At 44.4% G+C, this 19,485-nt stretch overlaps 1 protein-coding gene across 5 annotated transcripts; it reads right to left on the reverse strand.

Moving 5' to 3' along the window:
- Positions 1-351: 351 nt before the first annotated feature.
- Positions 352-15,390, reverse strand: TP53 (tumor protein p53). Of its 5 annotated transcripts, none has more exons than XM_043962700.1 (12): positions 15,350-15,390; positions 10,708-10,806; positions 7,846-7,944; positions 7,501-7,531; positions 7,188-7,391; positions 5,793-5,979; positions 5,577-5,689; positions 5,369-5,478; positions 4,033-4,169; positions 3,866-3,939; positions 2,050-2,156; positions 352-1,441 (listed from the first exon to the last, which is right to left on the reverse strand). In XM_043962700.1, exons 3-12 carry the CDS (start codon positions 7,914-7,916, stop codon positions 1,357-1,359), a joined length of 1,119 nt encoding a protein of 372 aa, XP_043818635.1. In that variant the 5' UTR covers positions 7,917-7,944; positions 10,708-10,806; positions 15,350-15,390; the 3' UTR covers positions 352-1,356. The 5 variants fall into 5 exon arrangements, with proteins under 5 accessions (XP_043818635.1, XP_043818637.1, XP_043818633.1 ...); XM_043962702.1 differs by having other exon boundaries at positions 7,314-7,391; positions 15,304-15,390; XM_043962698.1 differs by having other exon boundaries at positions 15,304-15,390.
- Positions 15,391-19,485: the final 4,095 nt, after the last annotated feature.

The following is a 19,485-nucleotide window of genomic DNA, read 5'->3' on the forward strand; positions in this document are numbered from 1 at the left end:
AGGCAGATGAAGGGATAGTAGTTCCATCCCTGGGGAAGTAAAAAGGGCAGAAGCCCTGAGTCCCTCCTCCCCCTCTAGTCTTGCCCTCCTGGGGAAGGGGACAGTGGAGGATCTAGAGTTATGAATAGGACTGGGGGGGAAGGGTGTGAATAAGACAGCCCCCCTCATTGTCATGCAGTCCGCAGACTGACCCAGTCCCCAAGCTTTGTTTCACTCCTGGAACCAGAAGCCTCTTCCCTCCCCTTCAGGAGCCCCCCACCCCCACCCCCACCCCCCAGTTTCTGGTTCCTCTAGCACCTGCTCCCCCCAGAGGCCCATAGCATTTTAGCATCATCAGACAGACAACTAGTATTAATTGTTTGAAAATAAATTCTATAAAAAATACCAAGATACAAAAAAAGTTTGTGGAGAAAAACGAGGAAGGAGGGATGAATCTAGAGGTGGGTAAAGGGGTTCTTCACTATTTTTATGTCAAACCCCCATGGCAGTATGGTGAAACTTTTGGCTTCCTTCTCAAAATGTAGCCATTCATCATGAAAGGAAATGGTAAATTTCAGTTAGGTGAATGAAAACTCACCAATCCCAAGTTCTGTGGACTCTACCTTAACGTTAGCGGGTACTAAACATTTTGGTAGAAGAATCTTCCAGAGACTAAATCCTGGGGGTGGGGTAGGAAAAAGCCTGCTCATTTTATCCCAGATGTCACCCTTCCCCACCTTACCAGGCATACTTTCCAAATTGGTAGAAACACTTAACAGTGCCAAGACCACGGCTCTAAGCAAGGGAGCAGGGCAGAACAGGGGCAGAGCCGCCACTTTGCAGTTCTGGGCTTAAATCCTGTTTCTCACCCTCTGACCTTGGTGAGTCTAAATTAAACCTTTGTTTCCTCACCTATAAAGCAAGGGGGCCTTTGAGGTCGAGGATTCCAATGCGCCTAATATTCAGAACACTTTTCTCAGCACAACCCCCTCTTTTCCAGGGACCCTAAAGTGAGGGAAGGCAGCTAAGGTGGCTCAGTAGATAGAGCACTGGGCCTGGAGTCAAGAAGACCTGAGTTCAAATTGGTTCAGAGACTTACTAGCTGTGTGACCCTGGGAAAGTCACTGTTTGCCTTAATTCACTGGAGAAGGAAATGGCAAACCACTCCAAAGCTATGGTCCACAGGGTCACAAAGGGTTGGGTGACTGAACAGCAATGTGAGGGAGCAGGCCCCTCTTCTCAATTTATCTATTTTTGTGAGGAACATTTTTAAGGTTAGACATTCAGGCTGAAGATTGGGAATTTCCCAATTTCTTCAGAGGAGGTTGCATGTGGGAAATAAGAAACAAAGGGTATTCTGGGGTGGGGGTGGTTATGTCAGTCGGAGTCAGGAACTTCACTTTTCACCAAAAGTCTTTTGCCTTGACAGGGAGTAGAATCTCCTCTCTTGGACTTCAATTGGCTGCAGGAAAGACAAAGTTTAGACATATGGGAAAACAGAAACAGAAGCTCATTCAATAAGTACTTATTAGGCACCACCTGTGTGCTGCTCAGCACTGTACTAAATGCAGGACACATGGTCGCAACTAGACTTGCAATGTCACAAAAGAGGTTAGGGTGCTGAAGGAGTTTGGGACAAGGGAATAGCATAGGATGTGTCAGGAAAAGAGTTTTATCAAGGCTATTTTCTTTCTTTTTTTTTTTAAATTTATTTATTTTTGGGTGAGGCAGTTGGGGTTAAGTGACTTGCCCAAGGTCACACAGCTAGTTGTGTCAAGTGTCTGAGACTGGATTTGAACTCAGGTCCTCCTGAATCCAGGGCCAGTGCTCTATCCACTGCGCCACCTAGCTGCCCCTATCAAGGCTATTTTCATCTTTGCCAGCCGCACCGCACCCCAACTCCCATGGCTAACCACACATACCCATGAATTGTGAGGACGGCAAACCTGCCCTATCTTTTCCCTCAGAGATCTCTCAGCCAAAGGGCAGAACCTTTTGTGTGGGAAGGCTGGGATAGGGTGGTAGGGACTTAACCTTGGAAGGCAGCAGGAGGTGGCCAGGGATACCCACCTTCGGTGGGGACAGTTCCCCTCAGGTTCTTTCCCACTGTGAGCATCTTTCAATTCCAAGGCTTCATTAATCTCCCGAAGCAGCTCATAGCGCTGGCGGCCTTTAATCTAGGCATTTATGGGAAGAAGTGAGGAAGACAATGATGACAGGCACATGAAGAAAATACTGTAAAATGGAAACCTATTTGTTGTTCTAGGTATAATTCTCCAGTAAAAGGTGGATTTTTTTTTTTTGAGGCAATTGGGGTTAAGTGACTTGCCCAGGGTCACACAGCTAGTAAGTGTTAAGTGTCTGAGGCCAGATTTGAACTCAGGTACTCCTGACTCCAGGGCCGGTGCTCTATCCACTGTCCAACCTAGCCTCCCCATATATTCTAAAAAAGGGGGAGGACTTAATTTACAAACCCTGTTCCTACATTTAAATTCCACTTGGTAAAAGAATAAGTGGCTAAATGCCTGTTAAGATTTCTCTTTTGAGTAGAAAGTTACATCCTTTGGGAGGTGGCACAGTGGATAGAGCACCAGCCCTGGATTCAGGAGGACCTGAGTTCAAATCTGGCCTCAGACACTTGACACTTACTAGCTGTGTGACCCTGGGCAAGTCACTTAATCCCCCCCCCCCACACACACACAAAGTGCATGGAAAAATACCCCTACAGACTATCACACTGTTTTTTGTTTTGAGCCAGTCCAGGATGGCTCCACTTACAGAGATGGGAGCAGAGACCCCCCCCACCCTGTCCAACTCTTGGGTGGGAACACCCAAGGGCCTATCAAAGATCCTGGATAAAAAGAGGAGCTGTTTCTGTGTTGGAGCTTAAGTCAAGCTGTAGAAGCCCTGTTTGTGTTAGCTTTGGACCAAAACCTTCAGTGACAATCAAGATAAGTTAATGAAGGGCATTCTAAACAAGTCTGTATGGACCATGAAATTAAAACTGAAGCTGATTAGAGGCACTTTCGATGCCCTTCTCACTCAGTGCTACCAGCTAACTGCCTACACTTTCTCTCTGACTTTCTCACTGGGATCTAAAAAGATGATAGCAACTATTTATGTGCAGTTAGGAGTCTGTCTTATGGTGAAAGAGTCTCCTCAAATGTACTTTACGTGAGGGGACTACCTATCAAGAACTCTATTTTTGTGAAAAAGGGAAAAGCATTGGTAGTCTCTTGCTTTTATGTTCACTGTTAGCTAGGATGGAGGCACAAGCACCACCTGGTGGTCATATTTCTTAACTGCAGGCAAAATACAGGTAGGAAAGAGGGAAATACCAACTTCATTCAGTGCTGGCTTTATAAACATAAAACGTATAGTAAAATAGTTGCTAAGGTTTACAAAGCTTTTCCCCCGACCACTTATGTAGGACAACTGTTATTTCCATTTTACAGATGAAGAAACTGTAGGTCAGAGGAATTAAAGTGACTTGCCTGTGATTAAATAACTGATTATCTGAGCAGGGTTGGCTACTCAAATAAATTTCCTTGCTCTAAATTCAACACTTGTCATCATACCATATGAACTCTTGCTGATAGAGATCAAAACCAAGAAAGAGGAAGGGAACAAATCTTGAGCACTGAGACCAGCCAAGAGATGGAGCTATTCTGAGATCCCTACTTAACTCCCTTCTGCTCCTGGACAACAGTGATAGGGTAGGTTGGTGTGGTCCACCTAGATCCTCACCTGTTTAACCCTGGATCACCAGTATTCTGACCTGGAAAGGGCCACAGACTTGCCAGCAAGAGCTGGCAGAAAGGGAAAGAAGTTTAAAGAAGAACCTTGGGTATGAAGTGAAGGCATGAGAATGTCTAATTTATTATACCTGAAGGGTGAAATATTCTTCATCCATTGGCTTCTTTTTAGTCTTGGGGGTGCTGCCGGGAGTTGTGGACAATGCTGGAAGACAGAGATGAAGGCAAGCAGATTCTCAATTTATTAGCCTGTGTCCCCAGCCCCCTGGCCCTCAACCCAATCTCTTCTCCACCATACCACGCTTATTGCTCTCAGAGGATGGCTGTGGGTTGTGACCTCCCTTCTTGCGTAAATTATTCTCCTCGGTCCTGCGGTCTCTTCCAGGGCAAGCACATACGCGTACTTCAAAGCTTCGACGTCCAAGGAGCTGACCGCTAAGGACAGGATGAGGTAGAGAAATATATTCATGTCTGCTTCTTAACTTCTTTATTCATATCCTCCTCCCCCCACTCCAAAAGGAAACACAGATATAGACAGCAGAAGAATCACAAGTCAAAATGTACCCTAAGTCAGAGAGAAATTTGGAGCTGAAGAGTGAAGAGGAAATCTGAGGGTGAATGTGTTGGTGTGGGTGGGTGGAAAGTCTGGAAAGTTGGGAACTTAAAAAAAAATCATTAATGGTTTTTAATTTGGTGCAACTCTTATAAAATAGTTTCTGACAAAGTTCAACTATAGGGCATCCCCAAAGTCCCCAAAGCTATCAAGGTTTAAAACTGCCCTACTAACTTTTTTTTTTTGGTGAGGCAGTTGGGGTTAAGTGACTTGCCTAGGGTCACACAGCTAGTAAATGTTAAGTGTCTGAGGCTGGATCTGAACTCAGATCCTCCTGAATCCAGGGCTCGTGCTTTATCCACTGCGCCACCTAGCTGCCCCACACTACTAACTTTTAATGTTGCTGAAATAGATATTGCCATGTGCTCAAAAGGGAGTTAGTAAAGGCTGATGTGGTTGGTTGTTGTTTTTTTCCAATTCAGTTCAATAAAAATTAAGTATGTTCAAGGTACCATGGTAGGCAATGGAGATACAAAGATGAAAAACAAGATACTTCTTGCCCTTAAGATGCTTACAATTTTTTTTTAATTATTATTTTTTTGTGAGGCAATTGGGGTTAAGTGACTTGCCCAGGGTCACACAGCTAGTAAGTGTCAAGTGTCTGAGGCCAGATTTGAACTCAGGTACTCCTGACTCCAGGGCCGGTGCTCTATCCACTGCACCGCCTAGCTACCCCAAGATGCTTACAATTTAATTGGGGGGTGGAAACAGACTAGATATTATATACAAATAACTTTAACACAAAGAAGAATTTGAGCTCTCAGCAAAGTTCTATGAGAAATTTGTGGGATAAATTATTCTTAGCTGAAAGATGAGGGAAGGATGCCTAGAGGGGGGTGACAGCTGAGCTGGATCTGAAGGAGAGGTTAGCTTTGAGGGATGTGAGGAATCATGGAGAATGGAGTGGGCAATTGGACTGAACACTGGGAAGATAAAGACACAAAGAATGAAATAAAGGACATAGAGAAAGAGAGATCTGGGATTCTCTGACTGGGGGAGAGCCCACGGGGGCAGACATCACCTGGAGTCTTCCAGGGTTATGATGGTGAGGATTGGGCGCCGGTTCATGCCCCCCATGCAGGAACTGTTGCACATAAAATTGTAATGAACCGTAGTACAATCACTGCCCACCTGGAAGTGAGAAGACCCAGTATCAGCTCAGCAACTCCTCCCCAACACCATTCCTGAGTGCTACTATCCCTTTGAAACCCAGATGCCCTGAACCATACCTCTGGAGCCTCATAGGGAACAGACACACTCTGTCGCATGGTGGTGGCATCATTGAGGTATTCAGCTCTCAGGTTTCCTTCCACCCGGATCAGGTGCTGTGGGGGTGCCAAGGCTACAGGGCAGGTAGGAAAAAGTGTCAGGAGGGTTAAAGCTGAGGACAGCTGGTTCCTCCTCCTCTCCCTGCCCCTCCCATGTTGGGGTATCTGCAGTCTCACCATCTTTGTGCTCGGTGCATCGTTCATGGTGGGGACAGCGCTTAACCACCTCAGTCATGTGTTCTGACTTCTTATAAATAGCCATAGCACGGACTCGGGCACCAGCAGGTGGTGGTGAGTTGACCCAGAGCTGGACAGGGCAGGTCTTGGCCAGCTGGCAAAATAGCTTGTTCAGCTCAGGGGAGTACTGTGGGGAAGACCAGAGTATAGCAGAGTAAATGTCTGTTCAATTAAATACTTACTGAATGATCCCTCAGTGCAAGGGATACAAAAGAAGGCCCAGCCCTCAGGAAATTTACAGTCTGATAAGACACAAATAATCTACTACAAGGTGCAGGGTGGTAGGGCATAAAAGATGTGAGAGTCCTTGGAGGGAAGGAGGATCAAAGATTGGCTCTAGGGAAAAGGAGGCATCTAATTTGGATTATAAGGGATTGTGAAGGTAAAGATGGGAAGGAAAGGGTATTTTAGGCAGGGGGGAAGAGCTTGATCAGAGAGTGTACACTGTGTGCATATTGGGAAACAATATATCACACAGGGCCTTGAATACCAGACTAGTATGGTTATCCTGCTAGGGATAAATAGGGACCTACTCAAGATTTGAAGGAATGAGGTGATCAATAGTACTTGTGAATTGTTTAATAGATTATTATTACAAATTATTAGATTAATAATAACAGATTATTCAGGCAGCAGCCTGAAATATGAAGGATGCATTAGAGGAAGGATTGAGCTGTTATTGCCATAGTCCAGGCCAGATGTGATGAAGGCTTGAACTAGAGTGGGTTGCTCTGTCAGTTGGTTGAGAGAAGGGGACAGATAGGAATGATGTTTTGTAGGAACAAGATCTACCTAAGTGGGATGAGTGAGTACGATGTCGGGAGAAAAGGCAAAGTTAGCAGCAGCAGCATCCACAAATATTTAATCAGAACGGAGCCCGCGCACTGTGGCAGGTGTAAAGGCAATACTGCCACTGGTCACAAGAGAAGTAGGAGAGATGAGAAAAGGCCAGCTATTCTAGTTAAAGGTTAGGTGCTCCTGAGAGAGGAAAACATTAAAGCCATACAGCGAAATCACAAGGGTCTGACAACCTAAATAAGCAAAGCTCAAAAAAATCATCACCAAAAGTCAAAGGGCTCTAGGCTAAAAACCATTTGGACCATCTGTCATTAGTTCCTCTCCCTTACATCTATGAAGGGGTCCAGGCCTGTGGATTTTACCTCTGCAAAAGTCAGGGAAGCAATGAAATGAGAGATGATTAAAGGGCAGAGATCAATCCTATCAGAACTTATCAATCTGTCTCTCATTCTCTCTCTCTCACACATCTTCTTTCTGTCTCCTCTCCTTTCTCTTCCTTCTTCCCTACTTGCCCCCCACCCCCGGTTCCCTACTGACCGTGCAGGTGACTGACTTGGCAGTCCCAGATTGTAGAAAACCAAGGCTGAAGCCATATTCCCCAGGATAGTCCTTTCGGGAAGGAACAGCAGATGATGTGGGCAGGTTGACTGGGGGCACAGGCACCTGAAATCCAGGGTTTTCTTCCTCATTTCCGAGCCAGCTCATATTGTCTGATGACATTAACGGCATATCATCTATGTTCTAAGAGTGAATAGAGAAAGGACAGGGAGATCAGAAAGTGAATCAAAGAAACCCAGGGGCCCCTACCCCCACCCCCTTTGTTCTTCCCTCCTCCCACCAAGTTCCATACCGACAAATCATCTGGCAAATTGTTCCATTGTCTGAAAGGCAAGAAAAAAGAAATATCTCAAACTGTTCTCACCAATTGTCATTTATATTGGGGGTGGGTGGGCGGTGAATGGGACAACTGGACACACAGCCTAACAGTAAAGGGACTAGAGGAGAGGGCTGGCGCTGTTGTTTGGGCAAGTCATCCATCTCTCTGAGACTCAGTTCACACATCTACAAAAAGGGGAGGGCTAAGATGCTGGGATCCCTTCTAAAACTCCACTCATCTACCTATGATGAGGGAGCCAGAGAGAACTCAGTGACACTTATTTGAAAGACTCATGGTTCATAGGTAGGCATTACTCACAATTTCCATAGATCTGAGAAGGTTTCCTGGCTCAGTGGAGGATCCAGATCTGACAATGATGATTCCTCCATGGTGGGTGTCAGGAAGGCAGTTTTGTGGCTGGCAGGGTGGTAAGCGGCGGGGGGGGGAGTCATAGAAAAGGAGGGAAAAAAGATACTATTAGGTCCAACTCCTTTGTACCCTGTAGTTTCCTGAGATTGGAACATTAAGACAGTAGGTTGGCTTTTTCAAGTATAAGCTACTGCACCTCCTTCCTCTCCTTTCTTCTTCCTCTCTCTGTCTCTTTCTGTGTCATACTGAATTTTTGGGGTTTGACAAAGATGAAGAATGTATTGATATACAGCTGGGGTCCCTAAATGAGCTACAGGTTAGAAGTGTGTTTGGGTAGACATAATCAACTGGTTGGGGACTCCTGGACCCTGATATAAACTCATTATCTCTGCCCAACCCCCCCCCCCACTTCTCTGAACCCCCCCCCCCATATTCAACGTTAAGTCCTGTTATTTCTACCCTTGTAACATCCCCTTATTTCCTGATACCTTAGTACAACCCTCATCATCTCATGACTATACTACTGCAATAGCCTGATGGTTGGTCTTTTAGCCTCAACTCTTCCCACTTCAATCTATCCTTCACTCAAGTGGTCAAACTGATCTTCCTAAAATACAGACTTGACCATATACCACATCCCATTCAATAAACTCCAGTGGCTCCCTATTACCTCCAGGATCAAATATAAAACCTTCTGTTTGGCCTTTAAAACCCTTCACTACCTTGCTCCTTCCTCCCTTTTCAGTCTTCTCAAACCTTACTCCTCCCCTCCAGATAACTGACAATGCAGTGACACTGGCCTTGCTATCCATTCAGCAGACATTCCATGGCTGTCTTCTATGCCTGGAATGCTCTCTCATCATCTCTGCCTCTCGGCTTCCCTGAGTTCCTTCAAATCTCAGCTAAGGTCCCATCTTCTGATAGAAGCCCCCACCAGTCCTCCTTAACCTCAGTGCCTTCCCTATGAGACTACCGCAATTTATCCCGGACACATCTGGTCTATACATTATCATCTGCATGTCGACACCTCCCTGAAACTATGAGCCCTTTGAAGGATGGGGCGAGTTCTTTGTACCACCCCCCCCAACTTCCATGCTTAGAACAGTGCCTAGCACAGCAGGTGATATAACAAGTGCTGGTTGACTATGATTATGGATTACCTAATATCATCATTAAATCGACCTCTATCTACTTTGTACAAAGTAGACACAAAGCCTAGATGAGTGAGAGTCCATCCCTGTCCTTGAGCTCTACAGTGGACTTCCTAATGGGAAAGTTCACACAGCTAACACCAGTAACATACAACAACAAGAAGGACAAGTGCCTCAGGGGGAGAAAGACAAAGTGCTGTGTGAGGGACGAGGGAATGAAACACTACCGCCTCAACATGTTCAGGTTTATCATGTATCTTTTGAACACCCTTACTATAATGCCCCCAATTCCTGACAAATTAGCTGTGCTAAAGAAGAGCTATTTTACTATTTTACTGATCTTTGTCTTTATAGAACAACACTGTTGGCCACCTTTGCTAGGAAATGTCCTGGGCCTCTACCTCTGTGACCTCTCCATTGTTAAATGCTCCTGTTAGCATACATCTTTAAACTTGGAGTCAGGATGCCTAAGGACTAGTCTTGGCTCCACGTGACCTTAGGGAAAGTAATTTCAAGGTCCTTCTAGTTGTAAAATGCTGACAATTTCAGTTGTGATAGGTTCCATATGGGACCTAATGGGGATCCTAGAGAAATGCTACCTGTTAAGTACTATGTACCTGAAAAGAGCTATAGAAAGGTAAGTTGTTATTATGAACAAAGAGTGTGAGGACCATTCCATCATCAGAGACTTGTTCTTTTTTGTTTGTTTGTTTTGTTTTGTCTTGTCTTTTTGTAGGACAATGAGGGTTAAGTGACTTGCCCAGGGTCACACAGCTAGTGTCAAGTGTCTTGAGGTCAAATTTGAACTCAGGTCCTCCTGAATCCAGGGCCAGTGCTTTATCCACTGTGCCACCTAGCTGCCCTATCAGAGACTTGTTCTAGAGTAGCAGTGAGCCCATTCCACTCTGAAACACTGCCAAGGACCACCCCCAAAGAGCTTAGTTTAGATCATATCTATCACTATTTACCCCATTAGAAATAAAAACAGGGGCAGCTGTGTGACTGGCTGTGTGACTCTGGGCAAGTCACTTAACCCCCAATTTCCTCACCAAAAAAAAGAGAAAAAGAAATAAAAACATCTGGGGGCAGCTAGGTGGCACAGTGGATAAAGCACCAGCCCTGGATTCAGGAGGACCTGAGTTCAAATCTGGCCTCAGACACATGACCCTTACTAGCTGTGTGACCCTGGGCAAGTCACTTAACCCTCATTGCCCATAAAAACAAAACAAAAGGGGGGCAGCTAGGTGGCAGAGTGGATAGAACACTGGCCCTGGAGTCAGGAGGACCTGAGTTTCAAATCCGACCTCAGACACTTAACACTTACTAGCTGTGTGACCCTAGGCAAGTCATTTAACCCCAATTGCCTCACCAAAACACAAAACAAAAAAATGAAATAAAAAACATCTTAGTGGACCCTCTGAAAGGGTCTCAGGGACCTCCAAGGGTTGAGAACCTCACTTCTCTATACAATGAAATGTCTGAATGGCTTAGTTCAGTTCCAATGGGGATTTCTAATCAAAATGAGTATAGAAAGTTTTCAGGAATCCTGATTTCTGACTTATACCCCAGGAGTTGGGAGAGGAGAGGGGAAGGACCAGGGAAATGCAGTAGCCAAGGAGGTTTTCCCAAGGGGGAAATGAGAATAACTCCATATACATACCGTGGAAGAGACAAGGGGAAATGCTTGTCAAAAAATCACCAAAAGAAAATGAAGCACCGTAGTACACTGTTGATGAGCCTATTAATTGGTCCACCTTATCTGGAAAACAATTCAAAATTATATGTAAAGTGACTAAATCTGACCCAGTAATCCTCCTACTGGGATATACTCACAAGGAGGTCAAAGACAGAAAGGTACCATATCAATATTTACACAGCAGCAATTTTTTTTGGGTAGCAATAAAAAACTGGAAACAAAAGTATCCATCAACTGGGCAACAGCTGAACAAACGGCGGCCAATTGGAAATCACTGTACCAGAAGAACAGATGAAGTGAACAGTCACTTCTTAGGTCACAATAACACAAGTAATTCAGAGAAACGGGAAGATTTATATAGATTAATATATAGTAAAGAAATGAATGAACGATAAGGCATTTGTTAAATGCTTACTCTGTATCCAGGTCTGTGATATGGGCCACAAAAATCCAATCTGCAACAAAAGGCAACTAAGGCAGAGCTCCAGAGCTTCCCCTTGCTCATTGAAGAGCTGCTTTTATGGACTGCAGGAAGTCGCTAAGGAGGCATTACAATTCATGACTGGTCAAGTTGCAGAAATAGGGAACTCCTATGACTGGAGCTTTCCACAGGCCATAAGAACTTCATAGAACTTTGTCAACTGTGAGACCTTCAACAGGCTTGTTCAGAACATTTATTCCAAGAGAATGAAGAGGCTTAAGGGAACCGTGGTTTTTCAAGCATATTTCTTTCAAAGTTTACTCATAAGAGTAGAGGGTGGCAGGCGGGAAAGTGGGCTAATACAGCAAATTCGTAACACAAATTAATATAGAGGCCTAACTAATAAAGCATAAATCTATCCTATAAATCAAATAGAAGTAATATGATCATTATATACATGGTGGTTTAATTATAACCTACATGACTCTTATTCATACAGCATTAACTAAATCAAATGTAATCCTATTCTGCTTAATTCACTAATAAAATCACTGATAACCATTAAATCACAATGAACTGAATAAATGCTGATTAAATTGAGTTGAGGTATCAAAATTATTTTCACAGTTACAAGTGCTAGAGATACAACTAGCAAAGCAAGATAGCCTCTGCTCTCAAGTTCATGAATTCTAACTGGGAGAGAAAACATGAAAAGGAAAATTGTGCTGCAAGGTAGAAAGATTAAGTCTTCTTTAGGGTACACCTCAGCATATAATGGAAGGCCAGGCTATAAGGTTCAGGAATTCTTAGGGTACATTGACAGCTCAGATGGTATTGCATGGGTTGTCTAGAAGGGGGTGGGGTTAGTAGAGCTGCTGGTAAGGCCCAATGAACCACAAGAACAACATACAAATCGACTAACAATAATATAAATAGAAACAACACTAAAAATACATCAAAATTTGTATTACATGGAATGCTCAATCTTGATTCTGCAGGACCAATGATGAAAAACTTCCTCTTGGTAGACAGATGGTGAATTAGGGGTACAGAGTGTTATACATGATGACAGACCCAGGCATTATAGAGGTTTTGTTTTGCTTAACATTTTTTGGGGGTTATACAGAAGGGTTTATTGGGGTGGGGGGAGGTTATTAGGAAACCACTATAGTAGAAAAAATAAAAAACATCAATAAAACATGGGGAAAAAACAGAGGGGAGAGTGGAGATGACCAGAAAGTAATGTAGAGGAAAGAAAGGAGCATGTATAAAGGTAAAGAAAGTGGAAAAAGGACCAGGAATTCTAGAGTTGGGTGTTGCGATTAATTTCAGAATAGGGCATATGTGTCATTACTTCCGTTGACAATGGACTTATATGTGATAAGTAACTGAGTCCCTACAACATGCAAAGGACAGTGTTTGGCACTAGATAGAAGTTAAATGACTTCTCCTTGGGGATGGTATTAGTAAATATCGGAAGCTAAAATTGAAATATAGGCTTTCTGATTCTAGTTCTGACACCAGGTTGCTTCTTGTCATTGGATACAATACAATTATAGTTTGGGAAGTTTATTGGGGAAGGCAGGGTGGAAGATGACTCGATTTTTAAAAAACCAGTTCAATCCCAAAATGTTCTTTGTATCCCCACTATTTAGCACTATAGCCTGGGGTATATCGAGACCTTATAAATGCTTGTTGACTTAACTACAAAGTATTTATATTTCCTACATGTGTAGAGCCCGGAGCAAGTAAAAACAAAGGGGGCTGAACCATTGGGACCTCCAAAGTTCCTTTCAGCTGTAGATCAATGATCCTGCAATCAAGATTTCCCCACTATGATCCAAGATTCCAAAGGATTCATGATGGAAAATGCTCTCCACATCCAGAAAAAAGAACTGTGGAATCTGAATGCAAATTGAACCATATTGTTTCTACTTTTGTTGTTGCTGTTATTGTATTTCTTTTTTGAGGTTTTCCCTTTTGTTCTGATTCTTCTTTCACAACATGACTAATGCAGAAATGTTTAATGTGATTGTACATATATAACATATCAAATTGCTTTCTGTCTTGGGGAGGGGAAGGGGAAGAGAGGGTGGGAGAAAAATTTGGAACTAAAAAATCTTATAAAACAAATGTTGAAAATTATCTTTACATGTAACTGGAAAATAATAAAATACATTTATGGTTAAAAAAAAAGAATGAAGGAGAATGAAGGACAAAAAAGTTTCCCCACTGCATGATAAGCAACCTCAAACAGAAATGGGCACATCAGTTTCAGGGGGCTTGTCCCAAGTGCAGTAAGAGATGCAATTCCCAGCAATGGAAAACCAAAGAGTTAGGATGGCTACAGATAGTTTAGGAGGAGAGTAAACTTTCTGTGGTGTAGATCCACTTATTTGGCAGGGGGACTGAATAGCATGGATCCAGAAAAAAATTTTAATGTAATTTTTATCAACTAATAAGCATTTATTAGAATTTTCTCCCTTCTATTTCCCCTACTCCTACAGGGGAAAAAGAGAAAACCAAAAACCCTTTTGTTCTCCTGGTTCTGCTCACTTAACACTCCACATCAGTTCATCCAAGTCTTTTCAGGTTTCTCTGAAACGTCATTTCTGAAGGCATTCAGGATAGTACTCCATTCCATTATTTGTTCAGTCATACTCCAAACTGATGGACACCCCTTTAATTTCCAATTCTTTGCAACCCAAAAAACGTTGCTATTTTTGTATAGATGAATCCCTGTTCTCTTTGTTTGAGCTCTTAGGGGTACAGGAATAGAAATGAACAGCACGGGCTTTTGTTTGTTTTTGGCATGGCTCTTAACCCAGACTCATCCTCGAGTTTCGTGGGACCGCCCCTTTCCACAGTTGTACATTTTCTCCCATCCCCAGACCAGGAAAACTGGAACGTACCACCCTGCTCCAGGGAAGGGGAGGGGATCGACACCCCAAACCCCCGCGCCACACTGGCAAAGGTCGAGTCCACTCCCGGCTGAGCTACTGGGAGAGCGGCACATACCATTCAACGAGGGGTGGAAAGGTATTTTAAAATAAGAAAACCTTCCTCTTTCTTTCCAAACTCACTCCTTCCCCTAAAAATAAAACAAAAAATAACCCCAGTATCTCATGGCTGAAAAAGTGATGAACTTGTCATTATCGCGAATTGAATAATTGTCTCCTGTATGTTCATGCCTATCCTCCACAGATTTGAGCTAACCTGGGTTAATCCCAAACAGGAAATGCAAGATGGGGGGAGAAGAGAAGAAGGAAACAAAATCTGGGCCCCAAAGACAACAGACATGGAAAACTTTGGGCAAGACAGAGATACTCGGTTCTTGGAGGAAGCGGGTGGGTTAGGGGTTCGTAACCCACAGTGGCTGGACTTATTTGGGCTTACTCCCCCGCCTCCCTCCCTGCCCCGGCAAGAGCGCCATAGTCCATCCCGCTCACCTCAGCCCCCCCCCCCCGCCCGCCCCAGCTGTATTTCCTGAAGGCAATGGTTCCCTAGACCAAAGGAATACCTTTCCCACCTCTGAGGACAAAGGGGTCGCCCGAAAGTTGGTCTTTGTTTCCTACGGCTCCGGGAGCTCTCTCCGCAGGGTCTGGGGAAGTAACCTAAAGGCCTCTCACTCCCTTCCGGGAACCGACCCTCTCGACCCCGCAACGTGGCGTGCTCCCACTCACTCTCCCCCCAATGCACCCTTTAGAAAGCCCCGGCCGTCGACGCTCTTACGTTCCTATTAACTTCTAAGAAGTCTTCCGGAAAGTCTGTCCTGCCATTCACAAAGCTCCCCCCGCTCCCCGCCCCCCGCCCCCAGGGCTTGGTCTGGGCAAAGAGCCCCTAAGGAGAGTGGACAGCGTGGGGAAAGGAAGGGGGCTCTTGCACTCGGGCACAGCCCCTTCTCTAAGTCCCCTCCTTAGCGCTTCTCTGGCAGGGGAAATCCCCATCCCCACCCCCACTTCCAATTATTCTAACCTCGGAAACCTGCATCGCTCCGGGCCAGTGCTATAACCACTCCCAGAATCGCCCCCAACTCTTAGACTTAACAGGGGCAACTATTTCTGCCCGCCCCCCATCCCCCAAAACCGCGACGACCTGCGACCTGCAGTAGGGCTCCAGAGAGGCCAGGGATCCCCTACCTGCTCTCTCGACCGCAGCTTCAAACTTTGAGTGGTCTAAACTTACCGCCAGCCAGTGCACATGCCACTGGAAAACCCCAATCCCAGCAGCCCCAGCGAGACTGTTGGCAGGAAGCCGGGCAGGCGCCATGGCAAGTGAGGGCAGGCAGCGGAACCCACACAGATTATTCATTTGTTCTTTCCAGAGAGTTGGAAAGGACCCCAGGGACCCTGGGTCCAGTTCAGTTCCCTTTTTTCCCAGGTGAGGAAGTAGGCCCGGACAGGTCAAGCGATCTGTGTGGCAGACCCAGGACTCTATTCAGTTTAGACCCCAATCCCCTTGTATTTTACTTTGTATCTTGGATAAGAATTCTCCCTACAACAGCCCTGTATTAATAATAAGATCATCAACAATAATAGTAGTTATCATTTATATAGTGCTTGTTGTGTACCAGATGCTGGCACATGTTATCTCATTTGATCCTCATAACAACCGTGTGTGTGTGTGTGTGTGTGTGTGTGTGTGTGTGTGTAGGGGTGCCATTATACCCATTTTACAGATGAGGAAACTGAGGCCTTAGGGAAGTTAAGTGACTTGCTCAAGGTCTTTACCGATTTTAACTCAGGTCCTTTGTCAACAGATTTCTCTCTCCATTTGCACTGCTAGATATTTCTTATCTAGTTAATTGTATACATTTGTGTTTCCTCTTCCTTCAGTAGAATGTAAGCTCCTTGAGGGCAGGAACTTTACCATTTTTCGTTGTATCCCCAGAGTCTCATATGTCATGGGGTGCAGAGCACCCCAGAAGTTCTCTGGGGCACATCAAAGAATCTTCTCCTTGAAGAAACTAAACCAGAGGACAGATACGCCTAGAGAGATAAGTGGAACCAGTTTGGACTGAGCTAACTTTGGGACCTCCACCCTTCATTCTGGTCTCCCTTACCCCTGGGGAGATAAATTTGGGTGTGGCTGCAGCCTTTGTGTCTTGAAGAGAGACTGTAGCCACCCCTCACCCAATTCTTCTAGCCACCACCAGTGGAGGATGGTCCTCTCTCACTAAAGGAACTTTCCACAGGCAGATGGTCCACCCCCATCAGCCCCCTATAAAAGTACCAGCTGGTCTCCTGCTCCAGGAGATTGGTACCTCTGAGCCAAGTGCTTTGTGCCTATCTCCCCATGAGAAGTCCAAGGATTTCTTTCATGGTTTCCCTTCCCCCACCCTTCCCTTCCCTTCCCCCTAAATAACCTACCACCTTATTCTAACTACTTTTGTGTGCAAGAGGGTGTAATTCTTTTTTTTTTTTTAGTGAGGCAATTGGGGTTAAGTGACTTGCCCAGGGTCACACAGCTAGTAAGTGTTAAGTGTCTGAGGTCGGATTTGAACTCAGGTACTCCAGAATCCAGGGCTGGTGCTCTATCCACTGGGCCACCTAGGTGCACTGAGGGTATAATTGTTTAAGGAGGAATTCCTAAGAACCCCAACCCCTAACCAAACCCGGTACCCCATTTCCCCCCCATATCACATACATAGATACATTTCACAAATTAGATACGTTTTGTCTGGTTGAATTGGAAACAATAGTCTTTCCAAGACTCAGACTTGTTTTGCTCTACCTGGAAGGAGAAACTTAGATGCAATGACTTAGAGACAGGTTTTAATGTAAGGAAAAAACAAAACAAAACCCTGATAATTTGAACTGTTTAAAAATGGAATGGATTGACTGACTTAAGAGTTGTTTAGAGGCCATCTAGTAATAGGATCATAGATTTAGAGCTGAAAGGTTTCTTGGAGTACAACCCCCTCATTTTTCAATTTGCAACACAATTTTATTGAAAATACTTGAGTGCGGGGGGCAGCTAGGTGGCGCAGTGGATAAAGCACTGGCTTTGGATTCAGGAGGATCTGAGTACAAATCCAGTCTCAGACACTGGACACTTACTAGCTGTGTGACCCTGGGTAAGTCACTTAACCCTCATTGCCCCGCAAAAAAACAAAAACAAATAAATTATATTTTTAAAAAAAGAAAATACTTGGGGCAGCTAGGTGGCGCAGTGGATAGAGCACCAGCCCTGGATTCAGGAGGACCTGAGTTCAAACCCAGCCTCAGACTCTTAATACTTACTAGCTGTGTGACCCTAGGCAAGTCACTTAACCCCAATTGCCTCACCAAAAAAAAAAAAAAAACTTGAGTACAATATTAGAGGAAATAACAGGAAATTCATTTTGTAACAGTGACCCACAAACAATACAATTCTTGGATATTAACTAATAAAAAATGATATGGTATAACTACTGAACTGATATGAGAAAATTTGGGGTTGAGCAACCCCTAGTCATATTATTTGGGAAGTGACATAAGCTGGTTCTCCATGCATGCAAGGAATATTGGATGTAAATGAAAGACTTGGCCAATTTCATTTCCTGTGGGCCAATCTAGATAGACCCAAAGGAAACAAAACCTAAAAATACCAGTGTCTTCTCTTGAGGCAACCTTTACAGACTTTTTGATCTTGTACATGTATCTGATTCTACTGGTATATATGTAAATATAGCCCCCTCATTTTTTAGATAAGGAATGGGGTTAAGCCTATCACTGTGCTAATTGATGGGGATACAAAAAAAGGCAAAAAAAATTGTGATCGTCTTTTTTATAACTGACATTTGGTAGGAAGAAATCATGATTTTGGATATAAGCTTGGCATACCCTTTCCCCTTTAAGGGATAGTGACCAGGAAAGTGACTTGAGCCTTTAAAAAAACCAAAACATTCCCCATGACTAATACTATTTAGGGGAGTAGAGAGCTATAATTCTAGTCTGGTATTCTTCTTTCAGAGGAGAACATCAAGGTCAGTCTCTTGGTTTCTTCCTACTCCTCTCAAGGCAAGAATCAAAATCAGCCTTGGAGGGGGTAGTGGGCAAGGTTTTAGAGATAATTTCCATGTTTCCCTTGAGCTGCATTTAGCCAAACCATGTGACCAATGTGGGCAGCACAGATATCCTACATATAGGGATAAATGTGTTCTTTCCACCAATGAGTCTTATACAAACATTCTAGGCTTGAAAACCTGGGTTACAAGCCATTTGACAAAGCTCCTGGATCTTCAATAATTGTGGTTGCTGAGGAAGTAAGGGTAGGTGGCTCAGTGGATAGAGAACTGGACCTGGAGTCAAGAAGACATGAGTTCAACTCTTGTCTCAGACACTTATGAGTTATGTGATCCTGGCCAAGTCACTTAACTTCTGTTTGCCTTAATCTACTAGACAAGAAAATGGCAAACCACTCCAATATCTTTACCAAGAAAATTCCATGGCTAATATTGGCATGCTGTGGTCCATGGGGTCATGAATAGTTGGACACAACTGAACAACAAAAGGCTATAATACTTGGGAAGCAGGTGCCTGGCCTTGTCATCATTAGGGTTGGTTCCCTGGGTTCATTGCTTTAGGGGCTGGGCTAGAAGGAGGACCAGGACTCTAGGGGGAGGAGGTACTACCACTCTGATCCCCTTGGGCCTACTTTCCATTGGTAATTGGTTGGTATTAAGGACGACAGGCCCTTTTTTTTTGTTTGTTTGTTTTTGTAGGGCAATGCCGGTTAAGTAACTTGCCCAGGGTCACATAGCTAGTAAGTGTCAAGTATCTTGAGGCCGGATTTAAATTCAGGTCCTCCTGAACCCAGGGCCGGTGCTTTATCCACTGCCACCTAGCTGCCCCCAGGACAGGCCCTTTTATTGTGATTGCTACCTTCAAATGATATCTGCAGTATAATCTGTGGGGCCCTGCTATTCCCATGGCTCTTGGATTCAGGGCCCTGTGCTTTCTCCATTGGAGTCTGAAGGGAGACAAGAGTTTTGCCTTGCCTGGCTGGCACATATCAACTCCTACCTTTCTCAGGGTGCCTTTGGGCTTCATCTAGGTTGGATTGCCTTGGATAGCTGGCTCCTTCTCCACAGAAGTGTCCATTTTTTTGAACATCAGAAGTCGGATTTGAAAACAGGTCCTGTGGCATTAGAAGCTGTCAGGCAGACTGGGTGATTCACTTGTCAGAAATGTTGTAGAGGGGATTCCTGTTTAGTTTGGGCATCTCAAGTCCCCTCCAACTCTGAGATTCTGTGACCTTAGAATATTTCATTCCAAACTAAATGCTAAATTTAGGTGGAGGTTGGGACTAAGAAGACGGGATTTCTACCCTCTGGTTGT

Source organism: Dromiciops gliroides, chromosome 4 (assembly GCF_019393635.1).
Source record: "Dromiciops gliroides isolate mDroGli1 chromosome 4, mDroGli1.pri, whole genome shotgun sequence".
Lineage (NCBI taxonomy): Eukaryota > Metazoa > Chordata > Mammalia > Microbiotheria > Microbiotheriidae > Dromiciops > Dromiciops gliroides.

What these genes read in the sequence shown, in the direction of transcription:
- TP53 (XM_043962700.1), bottom strand. Translation starts at nt 7,916, where the DNA reads ATGGAGGAATCATCATTGTCAGATCTGGATCCTCCACTGAGCCAGGAA. An exon ending in ATAACCCTGGAAGACTCCAG is followed by an intron (nt 4,170 to 5,368) that starts GTGATGTCTGCC and finishes TCCTGTCCTTAG; the next exon opens with CGGTCAGCTCCTTGGACGTC. An exon ending in CTCTGAGAGCAATAAGCGTG is followed by an intron (nt 3,940 to 4,032) that starts GTATGGTGGAGA and finishes TCTGTCTTCCAG; the next exon opens with CATTGTCCACAACTCCCGGC.